The sequence below is a fragment of the Pelophylax lessonae genome (assembly GCF_965119305.1).
Source record: "Pelophylax lessonae genome assembly, chromosome: 13".
Classification (NCBI taxonomy): Eukaryota; Metazoa; Chordata; class Amphibia; order Anura; family Ranidae; genus Pelophylax; species Pelophylax lessonae.
Genome location: NC_138780.1, coordinates 111,812,216 through 111,833,055, shown reverse-complemented (window position 1 = coordinate 111,833,055; position 20,840 = coordinate 111,812,216). Strand labels below are relative to the sequence as shown.

Sequence of the window (20,840 nt, the reverse complement as noted above, 5' to 3'; positions counted from 1 at the left end):
GTTATACAAGCTGTACACTAACTACTTTACATTGTAGCAAAGTGTCATTTCTTCGCATGAAAAGATACAATAAAATATTTACAAAAATGTGAGGGGTGTACTCACTTTTGTGCGATATTGTGTGTGTGTGTGTGTGTATATATATATATATATATATATATATATATATAATGTGCAGTTTCTGCTTCATGTTTAAAAGAAGTTCATGATTTTAAAAAAATAAACATTTATACTCAGATTGCTGTGACATTTTTTCTTTCTTAGATTAGGTTATCTTCTTGTCAATCTATCTGGCCCCTGATTACCAAAAGGAAAATTCCCTTGATTGCCTGTATGTGTTTTTGGCTGTAAGGCTCCATTCACATCTATGCAGTTTGCGATTGGTTATTTTAACTGTGCATTTTGTGCTCTTGCACATGCTATTTTGCGTGATTTGCGTTTTTATGCTTTTTTTTTGCCCAATTTGTTGTTGGGCAGATTAAAAATGCAAATTGCTACAAAATTGCAGTAAAATTGTGGTAAAAATGCACTACATGCTCTTCTGCAGCTTTTCCACTCAATAGAAACAAAAAAGCACCATTTTGCGTTTAACAAAGTCAACAACCTTTTCCAAAAATGCAGCAGCTGAATAAAGCATGTGAACGTGTCCCATAGGAAACCATGTTAAATGGACTGTAGTGCGTTTCTGCAAAAAGAACCAAAAAACGCATAGGTGTAAACTGAGCCTTATGCCTCGTACACACGCAACGATTATCGGCTGACCGATCGTCGTGTTTTGTTGGTTGGAATGTGCCTAGACTGCACACAAATTTTCTCGGCCAACAAAAATCTACTTCAGAAGTGATGTCATGTGCTGGTTTACTTTCCGTGTGTTTTTTCCTGTTCTAACATCTTTAGGTGACTCAGGCAGACCATCATCCAGACTTTTATCTTTGGGATCAGGTACCACCCTTCCCGTAATGATGTGCTTTATTAGGTCTGTGAGTTTTTCAGTCTGTTCTGCAGCAAGCATCCTTTCACAGTTTGCAAGGATACCGTCTTGTTCCCTGTTTCTTCTACAGGTAGATATTCCAGCTTCATTGGATGCCAGCTCAGGTGTTGGGACCTTGTGATGGCTCTATGAGCTGCATGGAGTCCCCAGTTTTTCTTGGGTTTGTTAGACTTTGTTGCTATTTTGCCCATCCCACTGTTGGACTGCTTTTAGACATCCCAACAGTATAAGAATTCCTGTGACCCTCAATAGATTCCAGGAAAATATATATTAAAAATAAAGCAAAAGATATTAGGAGAGGTTTTTTTTTACTTAAAATAATAATGTGAGTTAGTATTGCTACATTGAAATTCATTTAACAGTCCCTTTAGGCCTCATGCACATGGGCATCTTTAACCACTTGCCAACCAGCTGCCATTGTTATACTGCAGCAGGCTGTGTTATATGAAACTATGTACCTGCATGTCGTTTCATGTAGCAGATAGTGGGGGGACCAATCAGCGGGTCCGGTGGATCCGATGTCCGCCGGGCACCTGCGATCACTCCCCATGGAGACAGAATGGCAGTCTGCTGATGTAAACACGACAGACCGCTGTTCTGTCAGTGATAAACACAGTGATCCTGTGTTCCTCTTATTTAGGAACACCGGTCTCTGTGTTCATCCAGTGAGTAAATCCCCCACACAATTAGAAAGCACCCCCCTAGGCACACATTTAACCCTTTGATCACCCCTGGTGTCAACCCCTTCCCTGCCAGTGTCATTAGTACAGTAACAGTGTATATTTTTAGCACTGATTACTGTAATAATGTCACTGGTCCCCCCAAAAGTGTCAAAAATGTCAGTTTAAGGCCCGTACACACGTAGCGATTGTCGGCCGTAAATATTCGGCCACCGTCCGATCGGCCGATTGTCGGCTTGTTTGTATGATGCTTCCGACAACCGACTGCGACTTTTCGGCGGAACAGAATCTGGTGTGCAGCCTTTAAAATTTTTGTTGGCCGTCACCAGAACGGCCGATTGTTCGCCAGTCAGTACAGAATTCAGCCGACAAACAGCAGATTAGCAAGACTGGGCATGCTCAGAGAAGAAAAAACACACGGAAAGTTAACCATCACATGACATCACTTCTGCAGTCAGCTGTTGTTGGCGGACAAAATTCGTGTGCAGTCTTTATCTTTAGCACTTTTCAACCGACAGGACAGCACCGGACAAAAGACGGCCGATCGTTCGGCCGACAATCAGTGCGTGTGTACGGGGCTTTAGTTTCCGATCTGTCTGCCACAATGTTGCAGTCCTGCTAAAAATTGGCGATTGCCACCATTACTAGTAAATAAATAAATAAAAATAACAAGAATACATATTGGCCTTAATTGATGATTTTATTGGGAATGTTTTATAGTAGAAAGTAGAAAAAAATATATATATTTTTTTTTTTTCTGGAATTGTCGTTTTTTTTTTTGTTTATAACGCAAAAAAAAAAAAAACGCAGAGGTGATCAAATACCACCAAAAGAAAGCTCTATTTGTGGAAAAATATTTTTATTTGGGTACATCGTAGTACAACCACGCAATTGTCCGTAAATAATTCAGTGCTGTATTGCAAAAAATGGCCTGGTCATTAAGGGGGTAAAATCTTCCAGTGGTTAAAAGCCCGTCTGAAAACAGAACTGGCAGTAAAATGCTGCCTAAAATAACCCCACTAAAAGCCAAAAGGTATTGCACATGTGTTTAGACGCATCTAGCGTTTGAGCGTTAATGCATTCGATTGATCAGAATAATTTATTCGGGCCATTGGAATGCATTAACGAGTGTTAGACGCGTTTAGCATTAATGCTCATTTAGGTGTTTTTTTTTCGCTCTTCAGTTTCTCTCCTAAATGCATCTATGGTGTTTTTTTTTTTAAGCCTGTAAATGCTGCTTTTCTAATAAGCCTGTAAACACCTATGTGTGCATGAATATATAGGCTTACATTGAGGTGCTTTTACAGGCTGAAAAAAAAAAGAAAAGCCTGTAAAAGTGTTGTTTTTAGGCTCTGTGTGCATGAGCCCTTATACGGCGTGTATCCACTGTTTTTCCAAGGTACATACAGCTATTTTGGTAGATTTTTGCATACCTCCATGTCTTCCCTCACTTGTTCTTGTTGATCTCTCAGTTCTCCAAAAGCATCAATGATCAAACCTATAGCAGAACAGGGTAAATATTATCTGAAAAGCAGTCACATTGGAACCGTTATCAATTAACATGAATGCAGGTACTGCTGTTTTTACAACTGGTCCCTACAGACAGTTTTCTTTTGTTGCTGTGCATGCTATACAAATGTAAATAATCTAGAATTGTAGCCAAAGTATTTAAAAGGAATATTTCTGGAATCAGGCTATATACAGTAAAACAGCATTTGGCATTTATTGATTATAGAAGCCTAGATGCCCAGTTAACTTGACAATAACTCCATGACTAATTTACGTTGATCAAATTTTTTTCACAGTTTTGCATGGACAGTAGAAGCTTGTATTTAAATTGGTACTATTTATTGGATAACTAAATACATTGTAGTGCAAGCTTTCGAAGCACGTCAGTCAGTAGACAAAATGAACTGACAGTAAGAAACAGGCAAACAACAGGAATACAAATGCAATCAATTTCACACACGAATGGTACTAAAAAGTTTGGAAAACAGACAAGGATCACTGTGCGTGTGAGACGGAGAAACTGTTCTGTCACACTTATTACCTAAACATGACTACAGAACTGAAGTTCATTCTGTGGGCAGCATTGTCTGCACCACCCAGCTAAACAAAAGTGGATTGTTCAATTGATTTTTGTTGAAGGAGCCAGGTGGAAAGTTGTTGACTGAACAGTAGTGAACAGGCTGAACTAATCAGATGCAAGCTGGCCTGCCCCCCTCTCTCTCCTCATTGGCTAACTGAATTTAAATTTAAAAGCAGTGGGAGCCAGTGGCGCCGCTTCTGTGTATCAGCCAATCAGGAGGGAGAGTCCCGGACAGATGAGGCATTCGTGGATCGAGAGGGGGCTCAGGTAAGAATTAGGGGGGCTGAAGGGGGCTGCTGCACACAGAAGGCTTAATGCATAGAATGCATTAAGATAAAAAACCTTTTCCCTTTACAACCACTTTAACAAGATTTAGTGGAAAGTGAGTCTTTGTAAAATCTCTTTGATTGGTAGATGTACCTGAGGTGATAGTCCACAGTCAACATAGTTCAAAAGTCTCTGTTGAGACCTTGTTCCAGAGCCATGACCTTTTATATGAATTTACAACCCCACCTAAATATCTTTTTGTGATTTCAAATTCCCCTTTGGTCACATAACCCAGAGATAGAGTTGAGCGGACACCTGGATGTCCATGTTCGGCGGGTTCGGCCGACCTTGAAAAAAAAGTCCGGGTCCGTGTCCCGGACTTTTTTAGAACTTTACCCGGACACCGAACCCCATTGAAGTCAATGGGGACCCGAACTTTCAGGCACTAAAATGGCTCTAAAAAACCAATGGAAAGGGCTAGAGTGCTGCAAATGGCAGCAAAATGTAGTTAAGAGCATGGCAAGTGCTCTTAAAAAAAATTCCCCTTTAAATTTGCAATTTTTAAATAGTAGATTAGAACAGCAATCTGTAGTAAAATATAGCTGAACGCTGCACACAACAGACTGATAAAAATATATTTGTTTCTCCCTCCTCCTCCTCAGTGGGCTCAAGTGAGGGCAAAAAGATCGTTCACTGCACCACCCCCCACACAGCAAAATCGATGTAGATCGCTAATGGACGATTGTTCTGTCCTGTGTCTCCTATCTGTCCCTGCCTAATCTCTCCAGCCTGTCCCTAAAATGCTCAAATATCTTTCCCTGCCTACACTCCGACCTGTCCCTGCATTCATTTTCGGGCACAATTTTTCCCTGTCTGTCCCTAATCAGCAGCAGCCAGCACGTATGATGTGTGCTCTCTCCCTACACTACAGCAGAATGACGCACCGCGCTGTGTCTCTCGAGCTTATAAAGACATGGGTCACATGCTTCAGATGGCCAATCACAGCTCCTAATATATTAGTAGGCATGGCTGTGATGGCGCACACCAGTTAAACGCTTGTTGATTGGCTGTTGAAAGCCCGCCATTACATACAAAACAGGAAATAAAATTACCGAACACGGATTTTAAACCCGAACATACAGTAAAGTTTTCGGGTCCATGTCCGGGTAACAAAAATCCAATTATCCGGTACGAACCCGAATAATAATACAGTCCGTGTTCGCTCAACACTACCCAGAGGTCATTTCAATTGTGTTCTTTCCTGCAGAAGTGAACTGCTACAGAAACTTCACTTTTGTTGTGTTCATTAGTGAATCTCAATAGATTATTTACTGGTGTAATGTTTATCCAGTTTGAGTAGCACATCACGAGTATCTGGACTGCAAGTGAGATGACCATTACAACATTGCCAAAGCGATCCTTTGTTGGTGAACGAATAACCACCACCAGCCACCAATGAGTGACTTGGCCGCTCACCTTAAGATATGACCACATGGTCAAAAAACGCCTTTTTATGTATATAAAGGTCTTCAAGTTCACATGTAATACAACAGAAGAGATAGAGCCGCATGTTTAACATGTATAGGTCCAATAGTAACAAGCTGACAGCTGGTGGTAGTGGCAGCCGACACAGTATAAGGCTCCATAGGAGCCTTAAATATGTGTCCCGATCCCCTTTCCCCCTCCCCTTCTCTCTTGGATTAAATATACTGTTTTACATTGGGACCTTTACCCCTACAGATTATCATTTTCTGGGACAAACTCAGGCTAGCATACCAAGTACATCTTTGGGGCCCTCTCGGTCATAGGCGGGAATACCTACCTTTGCTATATACTGAACCTCCTCGTATACATCCCCCCAAAAAGTAAGCTCACACTACGAGTATAATATTTCTTCAGTATTAATACAGATTAGTCTCAAGGTGAGACCCTGGCTACCCCTCCTTTCCCTTCCCTTATTACTCCTTCCCCCCATCCCCCCTCTCCCCCCCCCCCTTTATTCTATTCTATTCCCCTATTTTAGGGAAAAGGTGATTTTCATTTGTAACTACCAATCAATTGTATCTAATTAGATTTTTTATGTCCTCCTATCCCTCTCCCTACCTGGTCCCTCGCTCCTTCCTTATGATTTCAGAGGACAATTCTACTTTGCAATTGGTTCTCTATATAGACATTCCGGGTGTTGCTCCAACTTTTACAACTATGAATCTGATTTTTATCTGAGCTGCCTGGCCTGTTAGGTCAGTATTATACTATTTATACTATTACAGCTTCTTCTATAAAGGTGGGGGTGCCTGTTCTCTACACAATCCCTCCATTTTAGGGTATTTCTATCTTTTGTCTTAGGGGGTTAATGTTTCACACTTGTGGTACATGCGTTGTTATTAGGTGTGTCCCCACATCTGCCTCTGCCCCTACGCATGCTGCTCCTGATTTCTGGGGTCTTAGATATGTAAATCAATATTTACGGTTATGTATTCCATGTTTCTATGGTGTAAAGACTGTCTATATATGAAAAATAGTTGTACTGATTGTGACTTTCTTTGTAGAACTTACAAGAATAGATTACAAAAGAAAACAGGCTCCTGAAGAAGTGTATTATTGTGAAACATGTCAAGCCTAATTCACTGTATATTCTAACAGCAGGTTCTTCTCCCCATCAGCCTGATTTCCAAGTGCTGAAGTGGGATAAGTCAATAAATTAATTATGTAGTGTTTTTGACATTACGTGTATATTTCCTATCATGTATACATGTCATTTTTAATCATTTTGAAAACAAATTATACTTTTTTAATAATTGTGCCTCTAAAGTCCATGTTTCCCACCCCACAGTTCCATACCCAGCTGCCATTGTGTACCCAGCACTCTTGTGTACACAGCATTGTGTACCCAGCACTCTTGTGTACACAGCTTTCTCTTATCTTATTTCATACATAACGTACCAGGCAGTAGCAGCCACCCCCCCTCCCAAACAATCAAATTAGTAACCCCAATCACAACACAAAGAGACAACAATTGTCACGCAATGGATGCTCTGGCTGGGATTTGATTCTAACTTTAGGTCCCATTCTTCTTCCTCATCCCCTCTAAATTCAGCCTGTGTATGCGTACTGTATGTGAGAATGGCCTCCCCTCACTTTATAGACAGGCAGTATAAGCACAGAAGCAGTCTCTGTACACCAACATGGCATTGGACTTTATTACCTCCAACTTTTCCTATCTCTGAATTTAATGCAGCCATAGTAGCACATTTTAAAATTGGTGTAAATAGGAACTTCCTGAATCCATTGAATACCCCTCACTGATCTTTATGTAAACTAAACTTTGGCATCAAGGCCACTTGTGTGTCAAATTAATAACATCTGTATCTCTTTTTCTGGTTTCATTTATAAAATGCACTTTTATTACTGCCAGTTCATATTGTCTAAAGAAGAGGATGACGTGCTTTGAAAGCTTGAACTTCAATCTATTTTGTTTGCCAATAAATAGTATCACCCTAAATCCAGACATCTACTTTTGTCGATGGCTACCATGGTAGCACACTGTGTTGCTGTTTATGGGCACACAAAGCATTTTTTAACCTATACATCTATTCTTTTCCTGATCATGTTTTTATCATAGGCTGACAAACAAACAAAGGTATTTAAATAGTATATTTTTAGTTAATTTTACATTAAACAGATTTTAATCACAATTTTAAAACCTGTCTTTTAGCCTTAAATTTTAGAAAATGACTGTTCAAGGTCTCTTTGGGCTAGTAATGCCATATATTCTAATAAGCCAAAGTTTAAAACACTGGTGTAATGGTAGATACATCTGCAGCTAAAATAATTTGTGAGCATCTCTTTCTCTACTTGTGCCTAGTAGGCGGACAGAACCTCAAATGTTAGCAGTGTTTTGTAAAAATGTAACAAAGTTAGTCACCTTGAATAATGGCTAGAAGGATAACGATAACAAAGAAGAAGAAGGTGATGTCAAACACAATACGATACATCTCGTAAGGGTCACCAGCAGGGTCTTCAATCTCATCTCCAATGCCACCTCCGGCTCTCACGCCCACATACATGTGGAACAGATAACACTGCAAACCAAGAATAAAGCACAGTTGATCTGGTCAGCAAAAGCAAGCAATGTTTGAGAATCACATATTGCACTTGTGGAGCTCGCAAGCCACAATTACTGTTCCAGGTTGTAGATTTCCAAACATAGCAGGACTTGCTCTTTGGAGATCAATGGATGCAAAGCCTCCCATGACTAGTAAAGTTTGTTCCATTACATTTTTAATACATCAATTAGCAAAAATACATAACATTAAAATTACAATGCTAATTATCATTTCATGAATAAACGCAACACAACATGTATACCTAAAACAGACCAAAACAAGTACAGCAACCCTCATTCTTTATGTACTTGTGGGTAAAGACAGAGTGCTGCCCTAAGCGTTCCCCCACAACATGTTCTCAGTCTGGCTATTTGGCCCTGATGCAATTATATACAAAGCCTATTAAATAAGGGGCACATTTCTTGGACAGCTCAATATGTCTATAATTTCAAGTACCTAAATGGTTTTCATACAACCAGAATAAAGTGTATAATTTCTGATTGGTTGTATGATTATTAGATAGTACATCACCAATTCAGATATGTGGATAAATACCAGATTTTAAAGTGGTTGTAAACCCCCTCATATATCCAGTGAAGTGAATAGCCTCAGGTGATACACAGGAATTAAACACATCCTCCTACATAAGTCTTACTAATTTATCTGCAGTCTTCCTGGTCTACAACCTTTCAAAAGAGTACAATTGTGATACAGTCCTTCTGCATCTGTTAGGAGCAGAGAGGAGGTGGAGAGCTGCAGTTAGCACTCTTATACACTGTCTTAGAGCTGATTGAAGGAAAGGGACATACACCCCCCCCCCCCTCCACATAGGCAAAAAGAATGAAGGAACATGCAGAACTGTATTCTGAATAGACAAGCTATGTGTTTATCTTGCTCCTTGTCACAAATTTTATCTCATGTGTCAAAACTTCTCAGAAGTGACTCATGCTGATAACAGAGGAATGAAGCACCGGAGAGAAACAACACTTAGGCTTGCCATATACGGAGCAAATGTCTTCTCCTGTCGGACCATTGTCTTCTCCCACTGGGGGGAGAAGCCATCCCCACTGGGACAAGACAGTGATTATGGCTAGCTAGCGGAGATTCCGACAGGCTGGTTGTACACAATTTGATTAATCAATCAATCAACTTGGTACACTCAGCCTGCCCATTAACGGTTTGTGATTAACATGTGATTAGTGAGTTAACATGGGCGTGTTCTTTTTCTCTAGTTGTAATACCTAAGTCATGTTATTAAAGACAATAGTGTTCACTGGGTGCCAGGCTAGGAGTTTTCTATCATTAACATCAAACTTAGGTCTTCGATGAAGTGCTAATATTGTTCTACATCTATCCAGTCATAATTATTCTTTGAATATATTGTGTGCATACCGTCATCATGTCATCACACTTCATATCAGGATCATCTTCATCTTCACCTTTGTTGTAAAATTTCCGGAAGAAGTTGAAGGCCACAACAGTATAGAGATAAACAACTACTGCCAGTAGACCGACTGTGAGCACCAGCTGGGGAAAACATATGATGTTAACCATAAACCAGATCTAATTCTGCATTACTAAAAAAACAAACATTTGTATGCAAGGGGGGAAAAACACATATTAATAATAGACTAAACTATACAGTAAAATCAGACATGGGCCATCCTCCTCGGCTGCACCCACGGGGACGGGTGAATGGATATTGGGGAATTATGCAAGCCAGCCAAGCTGGAGTATGGCACCAGCGGAATATGACCTTATAAGCATTTTTTAAAGTGGTGACATTTCTGGAACTCTTTGAAGCAGCTTGAAGCATAATCCGTCTGTCTTCTGGGGCCACCTCCTCTGCTAATTCATGCTCCCAGTGTTGCTGGAAGGAGCCCATTGGAGGTTTCGTAGAGGAAAAAAATTGATGATTATGTCAAAGAGATTATGCCCGCGGAATGTGGTCACAACCTGCATATGCTTTCGAAAGCCAAAGGTAGGTAAGGTGTGTAATGAAGCCTAAGAAGCTTCTGAATAAAATGACGGAGCTGTAGGTAGCAGAAATGTTCTCCCAGCGGCATCTCATGTGACGACTGGAACATCATGATCCTGGTTGGGGTCAGCAAAGAATGAACATCTAAGAACCCATTTACCCTCCACCAACTAAACTGGCCTGGGTGTTCCATACCGGGGGGGGGGGGGGAGATAGTGGGCATCGCAAAAGACATGAGGGGTATATGGAGCAAAATCAAGCCTGTGAGTATTTATTAGAGTACCAAAGGCGGAGTGTCTGTGAAAGAGGGGGAATTATATCCATTGGCAGAGAAGTAGGAGGGAGCCATGGTAAAGAAGATAGGTGGGGGGTCAGATGGGAGTTAACTATACAAAAATGGAGAATAAGGTCAGTACCACACCTGTTCTATCCCGATATGGGTTAAAATAGTAACCCCTGAAATAACATAGAACACAGCTATTTTTCATATCGGGATGAAATGTCTCCGACTATGATCCTTTGTTTAGATGATGTCACTGGACTTAACCTGAGTAGCCTGTCACTTTCAGTTTTAAAGCAGATAAATCTAGGGGAGTACAAATTAAAAAAAAATGTAAACAATATTCCACATAACATATTAGAGTTACTTATGTAGCCAGGTACTCGGGGTGACAATATGGAGACCAAGACATTGCTTTGTCTTCATTTCCTTCATCTGACTTGTTTATACTGAGCTGCAAAATTCTCCTCCGGCCTGGGAAGAGCCACATAGTTCCAAATCAATAGACTTCTATGTAAGACATCTGGAAACATGGAAGGTGTAGTTTGAGGTGGCGGCCATGTAATGACACAACTGTCCTTCTAAACTACGGGTCCCAACAGGCCGTGGGACACAGGAGTAGAGTAGAGGCCTTTACTGACACTACTGACCTTCTAAACTACAAGTCCCAACAAGACAATGGGATACAGAAGTAGCCTGGAGACCTTTAAACTCTTTGGCCCAAGAAAAGCCTGCTCTCCTGCTGCCGCGAGAGTTCGTAGATTCAAACCTGTCGGTGGGAGCAGGAGATTGAGCCAGCCCTAAAGATCCCAGGTTGAAGACAGAGTGACATCGCCTCTACAGTCTCGCTGATTATACAGGATTGCTAAGAGATCGATAAAGGGTTCTCCAGCCTCTTGTCAAGTGGGCTGCAGCTGCACCAGGACCAGTAAAAGCCCATCACCACCTCTGGGAGTCAGTGAATGGGCCTCTCGCATGCTTTGTACTGTCGGCAGTATCAAATTTACTGAGATTAAGACACCTCTAGTACTCTTTCTACACCCCTTTATTCTCCAAACTTACACCTTCGATATCTCTGGCCCAGATTGTTTCTCATACCACAGTCCACATTTCATTCCCATCACTTAATTGCATGCAGGTTTAGGGACTATCATAAGCATACCAACACTTTTCTAAAAGAGCCCCACAGTTGTTGGTTAATGTCTAGAACAGCCACCACTAGTGCATCTTACAGATTCCCCTCATACTCCTACACTGTTTATTCTGACTACGTTTAACCAGTTGGTCAAGGCCTAGCACAGCCACAGCTAGTGCATTCTGGCTGTGTAGCCCTGTTTTTGTTAGACTGTTATTGTTATAGCCTGTTATTGTACTGTGTTTTTCTACTGCCTTTTATTGCATACTGGGGTGGCACTGCTATTGTGCCTGCCAACTCAGTTTTCCTACGCCTCTCATGCCTAGTTTTTTTTTTGCTTACCATTCAGTGTGCTGGACTGTGCTACCCATACAACTATTTTGCTTTTGCTTGCGGGGTTAACAACTCTCTGGGAGAATACTACATTGATTTTACCCCTATCAATTGCTGTCTGGTTTCTAAAGACAACTGTGGCATTGGGTTACAGGAATTATTTGAATTATTTGAGACTATTAGAGTTTAAAAGGAGGCAGTCCAGGGATTGCTATAATTTCTGTATTTGGTCATTCAGCTGTTAACATTTATTTATTGCAATTGCCTTTTTTAGAAAGAAAAAAAAAAGCTTCACAACTCTTAGGCCAGGATCATACCTGTGCAGTGCGTTATTGTGTGTTGTGTTAAAGCAGCTCATGCATTTTAAGTGTGTCTGAAACTTTGAGGACAAATAACCATTTTTACATAATAAAACTATTTTTCTAAAGCGATAAACCTGATAAGGAGGATAACTGTCACTTACACATGAAAGCAAGGTTCTGCAGGATTTTCGTGCGACCAGTAAAAATTAATAGTGCATGCTGTGAGTGTTTAAAGCAGCTGCTTGGGCTTTTCATAATTCATGAGAAAGCTACAACAAACATCAGCCACTAAAGGCCAACAGAAAGGGGAAAGGCAGAAAGGAGTTTGTAGTGCTCCAGGAAGGAGAGAGGCAGGTAAAATTTCGAAATAGAGGCTAAATTTTGTCTGCTAGCATAATAAGCAATGCATTAAAGAGTCCTTTGCTTTTTTTTACAGAAGTGGAGCTGCTGTAAATTAGTTTCCCTGATTCCCTGAACTTTTCCTTACAAAAGTGCATGACCCAAATATAAGTATCAGTACAAGTGGCAAGAATTACTATCTAATCTAGTGCTATTGTCAGACATGCTTTATGAACAGCTTACATGGTTTTTATGACTATCCATTTACAAAGGCTTCGTATATTCCAACTATTCATAAAGGATGGATGGCTAAGTGTACTACACCAGAGGTTGAACTGTGAAATGAGCAGCACTTAATTCAGTAGTCTGCAGCTAGGCAAGACTCTTTCTGGCATGAGTAATGTGAACATATTAGTGGATTCAGTGAGTCATAGACCATACATGCTGCTGCTGCTAGATAAACCAGGCCATGCTCCAGTGTAAAGCCATCATTTTTTTTTTAATCTTGGTGTTTATTTTAGAAAAATTGCAATCCAATGGTAATCTGTGTCATGTAGAAGATTAATTGCTATCCTCAGATTTATTAGAAATATAAGAACATTTAGACAGGTGTACCTGTTTTCCATTGTGGGTAACTGAGGAGAGAATGGTTCTTAGGGTCTTGAAGCCCATTGCAATGTCCAAGAGATGAGCTGCAAAGAAGAAGTTGTTGTAGTGTCCCAGTATTGACATGGTTGTGTACCAGGCAAGGTACAGGAATGACTGTAAAGAAAACAGTAAAAACATTTATAAATGACAACACAGCCCAGCTATACATTCACTAGATAAATTCCATCTTCAAATCATGGTTTATTATCTTTATAAAAATGGGCACTTACATTGTCAGTAAAAACCACTCCAAGCTTCCAGATATGGTACTTCATGTCAATTGAACTCAGCCTACCGAAAAAAAAAAAAAAAAAAAAAGAATAATAATAAAATGTTGCATTCATTAATTTGTCTCATGCCCTTGGCTCTTTAAAATGTATTTTTTTTATCAGTTTGCACTCTATTTACAGGAGTCTACTGCACTGTACTGTATTTTGGTTGCCTATTTATATTCAGCTCTTTTTCTTTCACACAGTGGACTAAAAATTTTTTCTAATGCATGGGTTAAAGCGGAACTTGGGTTTATTCTAGCATAAATGGTTTTCATAAATTTTTCCTTGCCTGCTAGCTTTTTGTTCAAATTGTACACTGAGCCAAAAATGTGCAGCTCAGTGCTTAGTGTACAATCTCAGCATACCGTTGGTGCCAGAACAAGGTAATTTCCATGTGCATGTGCCAATGTTACATTATCCTTTTTGTCCAATAAAGATGGCTGAGGACTTTGGAGCTAGAAGTAGAACAGCAGGAGATGTCATCAGCGGTATCAACAGCACAAAGAGGAGGGGATACATCACATTAATGGAGGAAGTCAAAGTGTGGGATATGTCTGCCATAATGTGAAAATATTCTGTGCATATTTGCACATTATAGCAGGAGCTCTAGCAGTTTATGTTAATTTGGCTTGTTTTTAGGCTAGATATTGCAATATCAGGAAGGACAATGATGTAATTCCCTAATGATGGGGCCCTATAAATTACTTAGCATGTCATTTAAATGTCAGACTGTGCCAGAATATGCCTGCCTGATGCTTAAATTGAGCATGAAGTGGAACAGTACAACACTTCTGTGTTTTAGTGCAATGTATTAAAATGCTGAATATTTAGTGTAACAAAAGGCAGGCTTGATCCACCTGCTGGATTGTGTACAATTTTGGGCAATTGGGGCAGATTTTAGGCATTTTGCCAAGGTCCTGCGAAAAAAAAAACCTCACTGTGCTCAGGTAATCTATGTAGGCTATGAGGGAAACTGGTGCCGTGGCTATGGATTCTGCAAGCCATCAGAGTCCAAATTGTGTAACAGAAGTTGGCAGTTCTGCAGGGACTGCAGAAATTACTTTGTTATATACAGGATAAAAGATTAATTTTATACAACTCTGCTAACGCATTTCAGCCAATTGAGGCCTAAATCATAGCTAAGATTTAGGCCTTCTTTGGCTGAAATGCGTTAGCAGAGTTGTATCAGATCTTCGGATCTGATTTTTTACCCAATATACATAAAAGTAATTTCTGCAGCCCTTGCATGAGTGCTGGGTTCTATTACACATTTTGCCAAGGTACCCCTGAAGAACTCAAAAGGTACCCCTATGCACCCTGGCTGAAAAAGGCTGAATTATATACTATATAGAGTTTCAAACCTTTCTGCAAAAAGTAAAGCAAGGAAATATGTTATTTAAATGACCCTCACAAAAAAAAAACTATTTTCCAATAAAAAAAAAAGAAAATTGTAGGCATATAGCCCAGTGCTCCATACCAGGTGCCAATAATCAATGAAATAATGTGTAAAGGTGGCCACACACTGTTTGAATTTTGGTTGAAATTAGAGCATTGCATGACCCATCCATCATCACTCAGCAAACAGTTGTTCAATTGACTTTTGTAGAAGAAGCCTGTCATAAAATTAACAGCACCTGCATGCAATTATATGCAGGCACTAATCATGTATTCTAACAGCCGGCTAAGCGGCTGTCAGAATACAATAGCCTGGCAGGGGAGAGTCATCCATCCTTGCTGTTAGTATGTATGGAGGAATCTATTCATTTTCTTTTGTTTGCCCTGCAGCCTAAATAAAAGGATTTGTACGGCCAACTTAATGAACCAAAATGATTAACTGAAGCCGAAACAGCAGTGCAGAAGGAATAACACTTGGCATGGGGGAACTATACTAAAAGGTGAGATTGTAATAGATATACAAAGTATTGCACCATGGAAATGTGAGCATAGTGGCAAGACACAAGGTGGACCTCCTGTCTCATCAAAGTCTCTCCCAGGCAGACATTTCCCAGCAGACAAGTGTTTATAGGTGTGCTGTCTAACCACTTCTGTACAAACAGGCAATGGTTGAGACCAGCTAATGAGAAAAAAAATCAAGTTCATTTTCCTTTGAAATCAGAAGATGTCCTACACCACTACAGAACTGGAAGAATACGCTGGGGCCCTGCTACAACACATCTACAGTCTGGAGATATCTTATCAGAAGTGGGCAAAACTGTGGAAAAATCTCCAACAGCATTAGAAAAACCAACAATGGGGATACCTCCAGAAACTGCATGCACGTTTACAAATCTTTAAGACAAAGAGCAGTTACATTAAATCTAGATTTCTTAACTTTTCTTTTTATTTCACTTTCTAGGAAATATATTGATTAATAAAAAATATTCATGGCATTATTTTTGTGAAGCATTTCTGCTTTAAACATGCCTAAGACTAATGCTGACTACTGTCTATAGCTTAGGTTTGTGGAATAAATACATACAATTCTAAGATAACTCAGTTTTAAATGTTAGCGCTTAGGACCCTTTCTTACAAGTATTCCTAATTATGAATTACACTTGATCTGTATGAACATTCTGATCACTGCGGGGAGACAAAAAAATAAAAGACACTTTAACAGATGAAAAGTTCACTTATAAATGATATGGAGATTTCTTTCTAGAATGTCACCTCAAGGTCAGCATTATGCAAAGTGTTTAAATGTGCCTGATCCCAAGGCTAATGACTATATGGAAATGAGAAGTACATGTACATAGTAAGTTGCATTGACAATGACAGGAGCCGATGTGTGTAAAGAGCTCTGCTGACTTTCTCCACTGCACTGAACTTGAACAATAAAGATTTGTGTGCCAAAGTAGGGACACTATTAATGCACAATATTCTGCACTCAACATGTTCATCATATTTTGCTGATTACAGCTGGCATTTATAATTATTAAAGGAAAAAAATATTTTATACACACCATGATACAAGTGATCCCTCCTCTATTTTGGTCTCTTCTACAGGGCTAAAATCCAGAGCATTTTTATCCAATCCAAGGAGTTCGGCAATTCTATCTGCTCCGTATAAGTCTCCATATTTATTGATGACCTAAGCCAAGAAAACAATTTCACAAACATTAAAGTCCACAACTAATATACATTTTCTTACAAGCTGGCATTAGAGACATTGTATTTTGAGTTTTTTTTAAAAAAAAACTTGGCTAAAAAGTGCAATTGGCTGCACTGTTAGCCATTTCTGAAAAGCATGCACTGTTAGGGACTATTTTTTGGGTAGCACATGGTAATTCCCTTGCAATTTAAGAGCAAGAAAGTGAGAGACAGAAGACCCTCCCCTTGACAAGTTTCCATCCTATTTATCTAGATGCTCACAGCTTTTCAATAGGTAAACTGATCTAATTTGAATATTTCAAGGATAAACCTGGCCATAGATGGATCAAAATTCAGCAGATTCAGCAGGGATCAGCCACATTTCGATCCATCTATGGCAGTTCCCATTTGAGAGGGGATAAACTTCTCTCAAATTGAACTGTTGGAAAAATTGTGTTCAATCAGCGCATGCAGCCAATCAGCTGCATCACTGATCAATGTATTCATTCAGACTACAATAATGCAGTGGGGAGGATTCCCGCATCCACCTCGAATGTGTGGATAGGGAAAACTGTTAGTTTTTTTTATTTGCTCAGCCAACTGGCTGACAAACAAACAAATGACTCATCTATAGTCAGGTTTAGTTTAAGGCAACAGTATCAAATCCAGAACCTCAAAACTGTCTGGAGAGTTGTTAAACACTTAGGCATCATGCTGCCTGCCATGCTTTATTATACCCAATATGGCATGTGTGGTGGAAGGGGCACTTTTTCTGCATTCATTCATGGATCACTACAGCAGGTTTTGGGTTTTAGGTTTGTATTGGGTATTTAAATAACACACATACATCTATGTCCATGTTAAACTACCCTCATTGCTTACTGAAGTAACAGATTTGTTTAGTGTTTACATTGATAAGCAATGCACTCATAATACATTTATAGGAACACTGAAGGACAAGGAAATCGCTTTGCATCTTATAACAAGTATGTTGCTAAAAGTTGCCATGTGCTAAGAATATAAACCATGATCACACAATTATTTCTGAACATCTGTCCCATGTGGCACAGATCCACTTATTTGCTATAATTTCCTGTGTGCTAGAAGAAATATAGATTGTTTCTTTGCAATGACAAAAAAGACAAAACAATTAAAATGCAATACATCTCAGTCAACAGTGCAGAGTTGAAGCTCTAAGTGAGATAAAAGCTTATTAACGATGTTGCTATGCATTATTAGCTTAAAACACGCCACATGGAAAGACTCTAGGGATTTACTGAAGAGCTGTTAGAATAAAACTGACACTATGTTAGCGCAATATAATTTTGAAGTACTTCAGTAAAGAGGAGAATTAAATATTTTTTGCTAGTGCAGAACAAATATTTTAATTGCTGACATTATTTTTCATTTGCACAGAAAAGACATTCATTTACACGCCTTAGCTTCACAGAACAAACAGTTCATAAATGGATACATATTTTGAGAGGTTTATAAAACATATTCATCTTTACAGTCAGTGTTAATATCTATATTAAACTGTTCTCTCTGGACACAAAAACACATTCTACGTTACTGGAGTGAATTTAAACTCTCAATCTAATTTATTATAAATAATACAGGAAACTATGTTTTTTTTTTTTTTTTAATAGAACTGTGCATTTACCACACTTCTTGCTATGATGTCTCTTGAAACTGCCATCTCCTTAGTGTTGCAGGTTGAGTTGCCCTTGTCATTGTTTAACTACCAAGCAATGCCTGCTGGCAAGCAGCTGTGAAATCCACACATACATTAAAGACTTTTGTCAAATGTATTGGGAAGAGGAATGTCTAGGGACTGTATGAACTTGGCTGGTTAGAAATAATTAGTTTAGAAAACTGCTTATATTGCTATATATTCTATTTTGTTTTATTTTACTGTGGTATTATATTCAATTTTCATGAGCAGGTAGACATAATGGATATGTAGCTATTTCACAAACATTTGTATTGTATCTATTTTTTATACAGACAAGTATATTTAGGGTAGATAGGTTAAATTACATTATACCCCAAGTTAATCCAATCAAAATGTCAATTTAGCAGTGTTTCTTTGAGCTGTTTTGGGCTGAATTCACTCCTTTGCACTAACCTGTTGCGGTGCTTTAGTGAACCATGTGCTGTGTTGCCAACCATAGTGCAAATGCATAATTTTGTGCATTTAACCCTCTGGAGCTGGTGGGTGCCAGCCCCTAAGGGGTTTTACATGCCGGGAGGCCGGGCGGGGCTTAAGGTCATGTGACCACCATGATTGGCTGTCAGGGCAGCCACATGATGGGAAATCTCTCAATCGCATGCAGCGATTAGGGGTTTTCCATCAGGCGCCGGTAACTGTGTCAAGAGTGTGCAGGGCACGCACTCTCGGCACAACGTTGTTTGCACTTATGCACACAAATATGCAGTTGCTCGCTGCCAAGGCCCGGCCACCAAGAGGCTGCATATTTGCCTGCAGCCGGCGCCAAGGAGTCAAGCATGTTAAGGGCCACTTCAAAGAATTTTAATATTAATAACAATATTAATAAAGGTTACTGTATATAGTGCATTTAAAGGTAGCTTTTCAAAGCACTTTACAAGGAAAATACAAGAATTAAACAGTATAACATAAAGGAAAAAAGGAACCATTAAGTGAAAGCTTGTCTAAATAAAAACGTCTTTAGATCTATTTTGAATGAGTTTAGAGAAGATGACTCTCTGATGTTCTTAGGAAGTGAATTCCAGAGTTTTGGATCATAGTAGGAGAAGGCTCTGTCTCCCATCGAGTGTAGGTGAGTAAAGGGGACACACAGCAGACCAGAATTTAATGAGCGGAGGTTACAAGGGGGGGAGTAAGTTGATACAAGTTCAGAGAGATAATGGGGTGCCAAGCCATGAAGAGCCTTATTGGTGAACAAGAGGATCTTAAAGTCTATGCGAAACCTGACAGGAAGCTAGTGCAACAACTCCAGGATAGGGGTAATATGATCACTTGTACCAGACCTAGTTAGGATTCTGGCTGCAGAATTTTGAACATATTGAAAATTATTAATAGTGGATTTAGGTACACCAGTGAGTAGAGCACTGCAGTAGTCATGACGGGAGAACCCAAATGCATGGATCAGCTTTTAAGGACACAGCTGAGCAGTGTTTCTCAAGTGGAAAAAAGGTGTTCTAGTAAAGCCTTTTAACCTCTATGTGTTTAAAAATCCCACATGTTTATCCTAACAGACTGGACAATGCCAACAAAGGAGCAAGCTGATGTGTGATCTTCTTTGGCTGTGGGTTTCTCAACCTGCAAGTACACTCTTTAGTGCTGAAGGGCATTACCTTGGGAGGTGCTTCACATAAGAAATGAATGACATTACCCACCCCTGGATGAAGCAAAGATGGCAGCATCAAAGTACATGATCCCAATAGGAAAAGTGAGTAGTAATTAAGTCAAGTATCTCTCAAGCTAATGTCCTTCAGCACTGAAGAGTGTACTTACAGGCTGGGATACAATGTTAAGTAAACACACAGTCAGAGAAGGTTACTTATTTCTGTTTTTTTTGTGTTGGCACGTTTTTGCTTTAAATGCAATTATTTGGTATGCCACAACTTAACATTATTTTATTTTCTTTAGGTGATAGGATAGCCTTATATATATTGTTTTTCAGACCACAATAGTCAAGTCTCTCCCCCTATAAGGAAAATACTGCTTCCAATCTAATAATGGAATTTTAACTAACGTTCATATCATTTTCATTCTCCTTCATCCTTTCACAGGTTGTAACATTGTGGTATGGTTTGCAGACAACATTTCAGTGCACTAAAACCACCCAGTGCTCAGCTGGGACTTAACATCCTTCCACAAGTCTTAATATCCATGGAAACTTAGCTGGTGGATATTATTCTCTGATTAAAATGTGGATTTGTACAGACAGCTGAAACCACAATGCATGGCTTTTCTGAGTAAAGTACTGAACAGGTTATTCTGCTTTCAGATTGATTATTGACAGCAGAGCACCTTAGAAATATGTGAACATTTTACCTCTGCAATTTAGTGCAGTCATAGTTTTTTTACTACATTTGCTAATTAATTTCTTCTGTCAAGTCGTGTCATATTTTCAGTTCAAGACTTGAAAATTTACTAAATAAACAGTCTGATTATTATACTGTACACAACTATGGATCAACTGATACAAGCACATTCTGATTGCAAATCCAAAACATTTTTTAAACACAGCAGAAACATTACAGCTTGATCAAATGAAACACATTTTTTTTGCCCTAGTTGATATTTGTTTAACCACTTGCTGTCTAGCTGCTTTATAAAAATAGA

General features: G+C 39.4%; 1 protein-coding gene across 7 annotated transcripts in view; it reads right to left on the bottom strand.

The window, feature by feature from the left end:
* Positions 1-20,840, bottom strand: part of LOC309569543 (ryanodine receptor 3) — a 1,308,933-nt gene that overhangs the window by 11,259 nt on the left and 1,276,834 nt on the right. For all 7 annotated transcript variants that reach the window (XM_082275412.1, XM_082275411.1, XM_082275414.1 and 4 more), the window contains 6 exons: positions 16,381-16,508; positions 13,379-13,439; positions 13,116-13,262; positions 9,526-9,660; positions 7,953-8,109; positions 3,105-3,169 (listed from right to left, as the gene is read on the bottom strand). In XM_082275412.1, the coding sequence (XP_082131538.1) occupies positions 3,105-3,169; positions 7,953-8,109; positions 9,526-9,660; positions 13,116-13,262; positions 13,379-13,439; positions 16,381-16,508 (693 nt within the window). The remainder of the gene's footprint in view (positions 1-3,104; positions 3,170-7,952; positions 8,110-9,525; positions 9,661-13,115; positions 13,263-13,378; positions 13,440-16,380; positions 16,509-20,840) is intronic.